The 12,887-nt window shown below is 42.6% G+C and overlaps 1 protein-coding gene across 3 annotated transcripts in view; it reads left to right on the top strand.

The window, feature by feature from the left end:
- TACC2 (transforming acidic coiled-coil containing protein 2) overlaps positions 1–12,887 on the top strand; it is a 181,944-nt gene that overhangs the window by 41,847 nt on the left and 127,210 nt on the right. For all 3 annotated transcript variants that reach the window (XM_037903765.2, XM_043551361.1, XM_043551362.1), the window contains one exon: positions 278–388. In XM_037903765.2, the coding sequence (XP_037759693.2) occupies positions 278–388 (111 nt within the window). The remainder of the gene's footprint in view (positions 1–277; positions 389–12,887) is intronic.

Below are 12,887 nucleotides of genomic sequence, written 5' to 3'. Positions count from 1 at the left end.
ACTGAGGCATTTGTATATTATCTGTGTACTATGTTAGGAGTTCATATGTGTAGCTTTCTTAAGGGTTTGTGCACGTGCAAAACATTTTGTTGGGAGCTCAAGAATGCCTCAAACATGGTTTTTATTTTAAAAACGGTAAATGAAATTTGTTTTCTTCTGTGCATTTTGAAGAAATTTTGAATTTCTAGTATGAGCACAGATGTTAATTCAAAAGAATATCAACCTATAACCTCTTTACCACTAACTAATCATATCACTGCTTTTTCCATAACCTCAGCAACTTCCCTGAGCCCTGTCATTCTCTTCTTCCTGTACCTGAAAAGGATGCTATAGCTGTAACAGCCAAGGCCACCTCAGATGAGGCAAGAGATGACATCAGAGTAGAAAGGTACTGTGAAAAGCTTAAGTTTTTCAGAGGGCAATAATGCTCTATTTAGATGCATTCTTTCTTGGTATTATAGATATGAAAAAGATGTAATTGAATAGGAAGGAAAAATAATGTTTATCAATGCCACATTCTTTAAAGTTGCCATGGTTAAACAGTGATATGAGGGGAAAATTAAGGTCTCTGTCCTCCATCCTTTAATATTGCCCATTATGGTGGAAAAAATAGGGGTTTTACTTCCTTTCTATGTAATTCTGGGACAGAAGCTCAATACAGCATACTTTTCTGAACAAAATATACACTAAAAAAGCCATCAAACTGTGATAAGGTTTAATAACAAAATTTATTTTCTTTTGGTCTCCTTAGAAATCTGTTTATAAACTGATAGGATAAAATTAGACCCCAAGTTTCATAATCTCTCTCTTGAGCTTGTTTTCCGGTGCGTGTGTCTTTTTTTAAAAAGGATGGAGGATGCATAGTATAGTCATTTTCAAATTTACCATACCAACTGTCTGCCTGGTCTAGAATAGCTCAGAAGCCAAGAAAGAGTGTGTGTATGTGTTTAAATTAGGGTGGGTATCATTCTTTAAATTAATACCTGTGGCAAACAGGGTGAGGTCTTTGGAACAGCTGTTGGCAATTCATAAGTTATTTGCTAAATACTTGCATACGCTTGAATTCATTGTCACCTGTTTTTCCAGTATGAGTATTTTGTACCAACAAGCAGCTGCTACTTCTGTAAGCACAAATGTAACTTTTATATCTATATGACTGTCAGTGCATGTGCTATACTGTGTGCCGAGCAATTTGAAATCTGTGTGAGTGTAGATTTCATGGAACAAGGACTTCCAAAGGTAAAGAGGAGACCCTGCCTTTGTTTAGTCTTGTTTCTCATAAGAATATGCAATTATTAAAAAAGAAAAAAAGAGAGCTAGAAAACATCTGTTGAGCCAGCTAGTTTATCCCCTGTTGTTTTAGTGTATTGACCAGTCCATTTTTAGATAACTCAGGAACAGGGGATTCCTTCATATTCCTTGGCAGATTGTTCTACAATCCAGTGGGTCTCATTCTTAGCAAATATTTCCAGATATGCAGCCTAAGATGTCCTTTGTTTAATTTTGTACTCTGTCCCATATATCCTCGTCTCAGGATCTTCTGCCTCAAAAAAGTGGTATCCGTTTGTCCCTTTGCTATAGTAAATATCCAGGGTAAAGTTTGCAGACATGAGAAAATGGCACATGAATTTGGGCCTGCAATGTTTATCTGCGGTAGGGGCAGAGGAGATTCTAGTCATGAAAAATCCCAAACCAGGGTATTTGAGTGTAAATAGGTGTTTTGTTAGGAAAAGGAAATTGGTGTGTCTTGTGTTACGTAAGGGGTGGTTTTCAACCCTCGTCAATTCCAAGATAACTTATAGGAAACTTCAGTTGTGTTAGGTAGAAGGGGCCTAAATTATTGTTGTTTATTTAAGCACCTTCTTAGAAGATGGAATTCTTAATTTTCAGGACCTTCCTCTACTTTCTGGTTCGGGCAGGGGCTAGGTGGTTGCTTCTGTGGTGGTAGTACAAGTGGGAGATCCAAACAGTGCCCCTATAACAACCAGGAAGAGTCCCAACCTATGCTGAGACCTTGCCTGGGTAAAGGGGATATTCCAGCCCCAGTGCCTTCCTCTCTAATATCCACCATGGGTTGGCGTGATTATTTTCAGGAGAGTGGGTTATGCCAGAAATTCTTGTGCTTCTGGGAGAAAGTGGAGCAAAGTGCTACTAGTAGAAACAGGAGGGTTGTGTTGGCAGGTCTCTGATGCAGGCCAAGCTGTTGGTGACTACAGACGCTTAAGGAGAGGGAGACTGTCCTCTCCGTCCTCTTCTCCAGGGGCAGCAAACTTCTTTTACTGGCTCCTGCTGTATTGCCAACTCTTGCCATTGTTTGGAAGTCTCATAACATTTGTGGGTTTATTTTAACGCCCCAGCTCCTGGAGTCTCGTGATGATTAAATGGAAGGGAAAAAAAGTTAATTTCCTGCCTTTGTGGCTGCAGAGAATAGCTCAATAATATCACTCCAAAGGCTCAAAAACCAGGAGCCAAACAAAAATAACCCAAATTTTATTATTTTCAAAATCCCAAGCCAGTCCCATGATTTTGGGGGGGGCTGGATTCCGAGTTTGGAATGCATGGGGTTGGAATCACTTCGTGCTTAGCTCACCCTCTACTTTCCTCCTGCATGTTCTTTACTGGGGAAGAAAAGGAGATGTACATAGAAAAGGCCTGAACATGCCCCCAAACTGCAGACCACAAATCCTCAGCACTATAGAGTGATAGCACTTTCATTAGATGAGGCCTTTTTTTTTGCTCAAGAGAGTACCAGAATAGCACCCTGTGCTCTTGTTGCTGCATAGGTATGCTGAGGGAAGAGGTTCCCTATACAAAGGCACTTCCTGTACAAGTGCAATGGAATAACATAGGCCTATATATACTTAGAAATCATTGCACCTACCACTGATATGCAGAGGAGTAAGGCCGTTATTGAGCAGTGCACCACAGCCATTTAGAACAAGATATGAAGAAAATTCTATATCCAATTGAAAGTGGTATGGGCATTTTTAGATACATTTCTGTAACTATATGGGAATTTGGCTGGGACACCAGAACAAATATCCAATCTTGAAAAAGTACCCTGGGAGGTTTAATGATTAAATGCTGTGATGTCATTCCCAGATGTGCTGCTTTTAGATGCTAGGAATAGATAGTTGATTTGGCAAAGTATCCAATTTATTAGTGGACTTCCAGACAGTTCAGAGGGTTAGAGATGCTCAGTTTACGAAGCTGGGGCTAGATTGTGTAGGTATGCAATGGGGGGAAGGGTGTAAAGAGCCACCAAGCTGGCCACAACTGCAGATATGATTGCACAATCTCCGCTGAGCGCAGTTACCCCCTGAAGCTATAGATGAAGCTATAGCCTCCCCCTGAACCAGGCAGCAGAGCTGGCTTGTGGTGAACGATAGTGTGTGCTGCAATTCTTTAAGTGGCATTAGCAACACGCCTGCTGCCCTTGAGTGCCTTGGGAGTTCTGGAAGGCATTATGCAGTGGTAGGTGTACTCCTAAATAGAACTGGTTGGGAATTTTTCGAGAAAATGTTTGGCTTGTTTTTTGTCCGAACACGCTAACTCATTTTTGAAACTGAAATTTGTGTCAGGAAGATTTCTCGGGTAGCAGAAAGAATTTCTTGTGGGGTGAGGGAGGGAAGGAAGGAACCAGAGCAGGGACTTGAACTTGGGTCTCCCACACCACAGGGCTATTGGCTATTCTGGGGTGGGTGTCTTTTTCTTCTTGTTTTCGTTACACATCGGAATGAAAAGACACGTCAAAACCTCAACATTTTTTGCAAAATGAAATTCTTGTTTTCTAGCCAGCCCTGCTCTCAATCTCTTAGGTGCTTTTGAAAATTGCACCCGATGCCTATTGAAGCTCATGCCATAATGGTGCAGACCCTGTTCCCTCCAATATTTACATTGGTTTTCATTCTCTTTTATACCTGTATTAAGCTATGTCATTTATAAAGCTTAACAATATTGTTACATGCCAAATAAATCACAGCACTCTATGTCAGACCAGGGTAAGTTGAAAAACCCTCTTTATTCTATTTACGTAGGCCAGACAGTAATCCTATAAGTAAAATTGGCCTAGACATGTTTTTTTAATTTTCTTTCATGCACTATTCTTGCAGTTGGAAATTGGCAAGATTAGTAAGCTGTCTGAAAAGAATGTTGACTCCTTAGTAAATACTGACTTGATCTTTTCCCCCCTGCATAGTAAATAGAGTATTAAATATTTTAACAGTCTTTCTGAGAGAGGTATGGAATGCATAGCTCTTTCTCAGATTGTGCACTCAAGTAGGTTCTGATTGCTGGAACGTTATGCCTATTTGAGTCCTGTGGTGTTTGAAAACAGAATCATTGCGTTAAAATTAATTTTATACCTAAACTGTGATTATGCAACGCCCCCCACCCCTCCGTTCCCCACTGCAGAATTCACTATTTTGTATTTTTTACCTTCTTCAGATATTGCATTCATCTCAGGATTACAACATAGAGAACAAAAAATAGCTGAAGCTGACTTTCACATAAAACGAAGAGTATCTGATTTCATCAGACATTTTTTGTCTATTTGCCTTTCTTCCTGGCACTCCAGCATCCATATTCTTTCTCTCTGTTTTCCAGTCCATCAATCTCATTCTACCTCATAGGAATAGCCATTAGTAAAGTGTTACCTTTCTAATCACAAGGGAACTGGTCCTGTAGTCCTTACCCAAATATAACTCCCATGATATCCCTATATTGGGTCAAGTGTAGAGTAATGGAGAACCAGACCCATCATAGTATTCTGGTTAAACATTTTACCTCAATTAATCTGTTTATGAACTAAAGGAGATAAGTGCATGAAAGCAAAGAACTAACTATTTATTTACTAATCCATCCCCTGCCAGCTGCAGGTGGACCTTGCTATTTTGCAATTACACTCAAGTATATTTTTTAGAAATATACTCTTAAAATAGGTACTGAAATTGACTTGGATACTGCATATGCTTTTAAAGTTAAAAGGTCCCTTAATGCCTCTAGAGAAACATTATTTCTGTTTAATAAAATGTAAACATTCTGTTAAGGAAATGCAGTGATTGCTTTGTGATATTTTCAATGTATAAGTAGTCAAGGCACCCTGACTTCTTAATTTCCTTCTTCTTTTCTTTCTTTCTCATTTATCTAAAACACTTTTGATTCTTTTATGTTCTTGTTAGTTCTCCCCAGATGCATGTTTCAACCTTGCAATTCTCCATATGTCAGCTATCGCTGCTCTCTTTGTACTCTCTTTGCAAATTTGGACACCTTGCAATTAGGTCTATTTTCCCTGTTACTAATGGAATATGTAAAGTGGGATTAGTCCCAGCCCTGAGCCCTGTGGTAGGCAATTCAGAGAAAAGCAGTTATAGACACAGTCGTTTTCTCTGTGACTTTGGGTTGTGGCTTTGTTCCAGTTTTTTCTGCATCTTGGCACACTTGCATCTTGTTGATGCCCCCCAACAAAGACTCCTCTTCAGAGATGCTCTAAGATCCATTTTTCCCAATGTTTCCCCCTCCCTTTGCTTTCCATTTTCACTCTGATTATGCTCTGCAACTACTCCCTCCTTCTCTTTCCTTTCTCTGTTCCTGACTCTGAACCAAGGTCATGTGCTCTATCCTTCCTGGCAATTCCTATGGGTGGGACACTGTTTTGTATGGAAAAGGTCAAGCATATGTATTGTTATGTTCAGAATGAGAGTCAAATGAGTTGGGCGTATAGATTGGCCAGGCAAATGGCTCAGTGCCCGTATCTAAATATCAGTGACCATAATTGGCGGTACACTTGTAATTTCAAGGGTAAGTGAATGCTTAGAAAGAAAAGGAGTACTTGTGGCACCTTAGAGACTAACCAGTTTATTTGAGCATGAGCTTTCGTGAGCTACAGCTCACTTCATCGGATGCATAGATGAAGTGAGCTGTAGCTCACGAAAGCTCATGCTCAAATAAACTGGTTAGTCTCTAAGGTGCCACAAGTACTCCTTTTCTTTTTACGAATACAGACTAACACGGCTGTTACTCTGAAACCTGTCTGAATGCTTAGAGTTGACTCAAATTTGTGTTTGCCTCTGTGCGTCAGCCTGCCTTATCAACTCAACAGGCTGTGTGGTACTTGGAGAAGCAAATCCTGTGTAGGCAGTATGTAATCATTCTCACCTGGCACTTTGGACTAAGCACTATAATCATGGCAATTTGAATGTGACATCAGATAATTTTCAGTTAGCATGACTTGTAACCTGCATGTTGATATAATGATAGGCTTTCGGTTTACAAAATATGTATTGTCCTAAGGAGCTTGGAAGCCAAAGTGTGCCGAGTTAATAGCATCTGGGAGTTATGCAAAATAAGCTAAGCTTTAGCATTCAGGTAGTACTTGCTGCTGGTGCTGTATACCTGCATGAAAAGTTCTGGATCAGTCTGTCTGTGTTACATACTTATTGTCACAGTTTCAGGATAATTGAACCCGTTTTGCCCCTCCACGGTCCACTCCAGGAGTGCCCAGTCAGGTCTTAGGTCTCTAGCCATCACCTGTCTCTGGGCAGAGGCCCTTGTCCTGTTCCCTCCTGACCAGGGGTTTTGAGGCTGTACAGCTCTGTCTTACACTGTGATATCCCCAGGAAGCCAGTCTACCAGTGTATTGCTTTCTGTGCAAGGACTATGAACAGTGTATTGCCAGCAGTTACAAGTTACCACACAGCTCTTTCTAAGCAAGAACATTTATTCTTAAGGTAAAAGCATGTCAGAGAAAACCTAATAAACAGCTTTAAACACGCACCAAACATACCAGGAGTCACCCATCGGTCTCATGAGGCCCGAGTAGGCTGAAGTCTTTCTGTCCCTGCCACAAGGGGTGCCCCCTCCCCTCGCCTTGGACAGAAGATCCTGTCTGTTTGCTGGATCTGAAAGAAGCCCATAAATCAATTCAAGCTCATCCTTTTATACCAAGAAAACTCAGCCTGACCCAGCATATGCAAACCTCCCCATGGGGTGGAACTTGTAGGAGTTGATACAGTCTCAGGGGTAATCACCCGCTACTGCTTTTTACTTCCTGGAAAAGCTATAGTAAACCTCTCCCATGGAGTAGAACACAATCATACAGAAATCATTCATAAATTTAATAAAGGGGTGCCCAAAGATACTACATGCGGTTGCAATATGTGTCACACTTATACCTATCTATGCTAGGTACTAACCCAGCTTCCATTACCCTAGTATCTGAGCACCTCACAATCTTTAAAGTATCTCCCTGCGAGGTAGGAAGGCATGCTCCAACTGCAGTGCAGAGATACCCTAAGTGACTTCCCAGATCACACAGGATATTTGTGACAGAGCGGGAATCTAACTCAGCCCTGGTTAATGCTCTAACCACTGGACCATCCTTCCTTGTATAGATTTGGTTTTAGTCAGTATATTTACAGTTGCTGTGACCAGTAATATACTGGATTATTCTTGTAGTTCAACTTTGAAAAACCCTTGCACCGACTGTATAGTGGAGACTTTAGCCACTACAGTCGAAGGCGTCTTTGCTGTTAACTCTCTAAGGATACACTCTCGGAAGATGCTGAGTGCCCTCCAAGATCAGGACCTAATTTAGTGAAGGGCTAATCCCTGAAGGTGTTTCAAACATATCGGGGGGGTCTCCTCTTTTATAAGCTTGATCTCACCTCCTCCCTTTCTTTGAAGGCCATCCATAAGACTCTCTCCATCAGACCCCCTTCAGTCCTGATCTTCTTTCAGTAAAGAATCATAGAGTTCAGTAAGACTCTGGTCTCTAGAATGGTTCTACTTTAAATTCTTTCATTTCCCTTCACCACCACCTGATAAATCCCAGTGGAGAGGGCCTGGAAAAATAGGTAGGTCTTCACAGCATAGTCTGAAAGTCAACACACATTAGGCCAGATTCTCTGCTCAACTGCAGTGATACCAGCAGAAAATGTGGCACTTGGCCTCTAAAGGCATATCTATGCTGCAATAAAAGACCTGTGGCTCGGCCACAGCTGGCCTGTGTCAGCTGACACAGGCTTGCGGGGCTCGGGCTCCAGGGCTGAATATTGCAGTGTAGCTATCCGGGGTTGGCCTGGAGTTCAGGCTCTGAAACCTCGTGAGGGGAGTGGGTATCAAAGCCCAGGCTCCAGCCTGAGCCTAGATGTCCACACTGCAATTTTTAGCTCCACAAGCCGGAGTCAGCTGACCAGGGCTCTGAGAATCAGGGCAGTGAGTTTTTTACTGAAGTGTAGACACACCCTAATGACCCGCTGGGGGAATGCATTGCAGAATCAAGTGTTCTTTACCGGGTACACCCTGCCTAACATTCCATTCGTGTTTAAACTGGGAAGCTTTTTGCTCGAGCCCTTCAGATTCTCTCAACTGCCACAGTAGCAAACGAAGGAGGTAGGATATCTGTAAATTGGACAGGACCTATACTGGTTGCCAATCTGGCCCATAACTAGCCACTTTTTCATCCAGACATGCGCTCGTTTATTCTGATGTTGTGGAGAGATTCAATCTGTGACCAGTGTTCCTAGAAAATATAGGTTCCTGTTCTGTAGATGATGTGCTTTATACACTTACTGAGCCCAACATGCTTGCTTTTATGCTCCTGTTCGTAGGCACCTGAAGGTCACCAACCTGCTTTTACTCCTTTGAACTCCATTGTTTTTCACGGCTAACTTGGCTAATGAAAGATAAAACAATGTAATCTGTAAAACCCTTTTGATTTTATGAACTTACGTGAAGCCTTTGGAATTTGTTATTATGATAACATTGTTATTCACTTCTTGCTGATAGAAGCATCAAAGCTAAGAATAACTCAGCACTCACTGAAAACTGGATTTGTTTTTCAAAGGGAAGGAAAAATTGATTATACACAGGCTTGCCTGCCATAGCAGGGGACTGGACTCAATCACTTCTAGTCCTGTCTTCCCAAGTGTGCATACAATTGGTCATTTTCTAACAATTAGGGTAGTTTTACGATTTGTCTGTTTCAAAACAGATTGGTATTAACTCACTTTGATAGCTTCATTCCTCCTCTCATTCACGCAAAATATTAAACTGATTACTGTGGCACTCTACAATAATTATGTAATTATTTGATTAAATTTTTTGAAAATGCTACAGTGATGTGTGAAACTTCTGCAGTAGGGTTCCTCTCCACAAAGTCCCTCTAGTTGTTTGTTTGCTTCCTTGTTTGCTTGTTTTCACAAATAACAGCGGGGTTTGCCAAAGGGATTGATCACTGAGTTTTACAAAACTTTCAGCAAACTTGGGCTGATTTTCAAGACAGCTTGCGCCAATTTTTGTTTTCAACTGGAAACTATGCAAAAGTCTTTGGTTTCCCATCATTCTGACCCCAGACCAGGAAAAATTTGATGGTTCCAAATTTGAATATGGTTTGCTCAAACCTGAAACGCAGTGATATTCTGGAGGTTCAAACCCCTATGCAAAACTTAACTTGAAAGAGAGGTTCTCTCAAAGTCTTAAGAAACAAAACTGCTGAGATTTGCACAGCTCTAACGTTCAGCCACCACAAATAGTTCTCATGAGGTTGTATTCATGTGCAGGAAACAGTGAAAATATAAGGTTCCATTCCGCAGAAAAGGTCTGTGGGTGTTTGTATTATGTACCCAGTAAAGAGGGGCATAGACCGCATTTTTATTTGGGGGGAAGGGAACATTTTGAGGTCTCACTCATGCATTTTTTGAAAACATGAGACTGGCAATACTGCCATAGTGTGTTGAAAAACCTCAGATTAAGTTCACAGCTGAAGATGGCAGTGCTGGCCCGGCTACCGCTAGCTAGCGAGGGCCACCGCTAGCTGCCTGCACTGAGGCACTTCTTCTAGCCACAAGGAGGGGCAGCTTTAGTAGCATGGTCTCATGGATTAAATGGGACAAATCCCTGCTCTGATAGTGACTCCCTCTGTGGCCTTTGTCATGTCACATAGTGCAAAGTTTTCAAATGTGGACACCCAAAGTTAGGCATTTGAATCCAGAATTAAAGATGTGGTGCTTAACTTCAGACACCCAGGTTGAAAGTTTTGGCCTTTAAGCTCTCTGTGCCTCAGTTTCCATATTTGTAAAACAGGACTGTGATAGGACTAAAATAGGTAGTCTGCCCTCTTAAGGGTAGTGGTTGCTAGTAGTCAGCCCACCTGTCACATGGCTTGGCCCTTTAAGGTTTGAAAGGGACAATATTTTGAGAGAGAGGGAGGAAGTGGTCCCAGGAATAATTATTGCTTGAGAGAAAATCCTATCACTGTATCTTTAAGGGCCCTGGGGCCAGGAGCCTTGGAGAGACGGTGGGGGCAAGGCTCCCCTCCCACCCAACCAATTGGGAGTGAGCTGGGAGTAGGGGACCCAACGGTGGTCTCCCTCATAGCAGCGCAGGCACCAGTAGCAGAATCCTGCCTGGTGGATCCTCCTAGCCTGAGGATTAATTAAGGGAAAATGGGCCAGCTGAGGGAGAACCTGGCTTAGGACCTACATTATCACCCAGCCTCACGGAGGAGAGCTGATATGTCTATGGAGAGGTAATAACTGCCCGAATTACCTGGCTTCAGCAAGAGGGCTGGGGCTCCTGACAGAAGAAGAGACAGAATGACTGTTTCATTGATGTATATATACCCTGTTCCAGGAGAAGAGCTGAGGGGGGTGGGGAAACGGACTCTGGTTCAACGAGAGACAGGGAGACTGGTTAACTCATGACGTGGCTCCAAGGAGGAGAGCTGGGGGACTCCTGTTTTGAGAGAGAGAGAATTGGAAGCATTATTCCAGCCCCAGGAAGGGGGTTGGGAGGCGTGTCTCCTGAACCAGGATGCAGAGCTGAGCAGGACTTTTATAGGGACCCAAAGATGGGTGTCCTGGGGCAACTATCAAAGTAAGTCACCCTTCCTAGAAAACTGAATAAGTCATACCGTTTTTGAACCAACCCAAGTCTGGTAATTTATTGAAAACCTCGGGGGTGGGGGGGTTCTGAGTGCAGTGCACCACCCAGGCTACAAGGAGTCTCACCCCTTGGTAGGGGCTAATGATAAACTTTCCTATCTCTCAAAGGAGAATATTTGCAACAGGTTGTGTTTGGCCCCAATTCTGTAATGTACCACATGTGCTGTGCCTCCATGGAGCCCAAATGAATACTGTTGATTGCGGGATTGGGACCGAAGTTCTAAAACTCATCAGAATGCACACAGAACAAGCTGCCTCCCAATTCTCCAGCAGTGGGATCTGCTTTTGAAGCTGGGGGCTAAGGGATCAGGATTTAAAGACCCCTCCACCCTCCTACAACCCCCCCCCCCCCACGTAAACTGTTGTTACGATAATAATGATCTGGGCCTTGAGCCATCACTTCTGTTGCGCGTGTTATAGTACACACAAAATGCTATGCACTGTCCAAACATAAAACACATTCTCTAGCCAGAAGAGAGCTAAATCTAAGCCATTTAATAAATGAAGGCTGCGGAAAAGGGATAAAAACATACAAACCCTTCTTGGGCTTTTCCCCTATAAATATTAATGATCCCCAATTTGTCTAATTTCTTGTAGGTGTCCCAGCAAATATTTGGGGGCTTTTTGGTGAGAAGTGATGTGAAGGTGGAGAGGTGTACTGGCCTTGAGGCTCACTTGAGGGAGGATACCTCGTGCATAAGGGTTGACTCCATCTCTGACTCCTCCAGGCTTCGTGGAGAGCACTCTCACTCAGGTCCTGGGCCTTGAGCCATCGCTTTTGTTGGGTGTGGAATCACATGATTCTCCCATTCTCAGATGGGGCCTTAGGCTGCAGACCTCAGGTACTAACTGTAATCACCTCAGCAGGCCTGACTTAAATTCAGCACTGCAGTTCTCTTCTCTCCAGCAGCTTTGCCCAGTGGTTCATAGCGTAAGACTATTAAAACCAAGTATTACATTATTTAGAACCAAAGCGTTTAAGAGAAAAACTGATCTTAACACAATAAACACCCTATATGCTTGCTGGTCCTTCCCTAAGTCTTACCATTCCCCGGAAGCTGGGGAAAGACACCAACTTCTTTCAGCTACCCTGGCAGGACCTGTGTTTCTGTTGTCCAGGTCGGTCCCTCTCATCAGGAAGAGCACACTCAACACGCTCTCTCTGGAGAGTCCTTTTAACTGTTTAATATCCCTCTGATCTCTAGACTCCTACAAAAACAGCTGTGTAACTTCTGGTTGGAACCTGGATGCAGGCTGATGTCTTGTAGTTGCCCCAAACAATTTATTGGGAGGTTGCTTATTCCTTCCCCGGTCATTTTCCATCAGTCCCCTGTTAAGCTAGATCAATATGGTCATACAGGGATGTCTAATAACACACTGTACAGTAACTTCATTTTACTAATCAGGGTATCCATAAAATGATCCATACAGTATCCATAAAATGATCAGTGTTCTTGGATTATTATGTAACAACTCCATGTCCACCAGAAGGAGCATTGGGGAAGAAATTGAATAAATTGCTGGAGAAGCAGCCAATGGAAGGGGGTTGGGGGTGTCGAGTTTAATGGCACTGGATGAATGAAGGAATTGTAATTAGAGATGCGATAAGAGATGAGTGAATAAACAGGGAGGGGACAGATTAATTAAGCCAAAAAGTCATCTCATGATCCCCTCCCCATGGTTACCCAGTTTATTTATGTAGTCTGAGACTGTGTTGTTGATTCACATTAATTCAGAGTTGGGTGTGAGCATGGTGTTCAAGTCAGTCAACTGTTTATTTTTTTCAGTGGTTGGAAAGCTAGGACTTGAGTCAGTAATATTTCTGGTGGCAGGGAGTTGGTGGCAACATGTTTCAGTCCTGGTAAAAAATGCTAAAACTGGCCCTATCAGCAAGAACTGGGATAAGCTTTGGCTATGGATGTTTGCCAAGATTAAGGGTTGTTG

This window comes from Chelonia mydas, chromosome 7 (genome assembly GCF_015237465.2).
Source record: "Chelonia mydas isolate rCheMyd1 chromosome 7, rCheMyd1.pri.v2, whole genome shotgun sequence".
NCBI lineage: Eukaryota > Metazoa > Chordata > Testudines > Cheloniidae > Chelonia > Chelonia mydas.
Note: the sequence above shows the minus strand (reverse complement) of the source record. Positions and strands in the feature narration are given on the sequence as shown.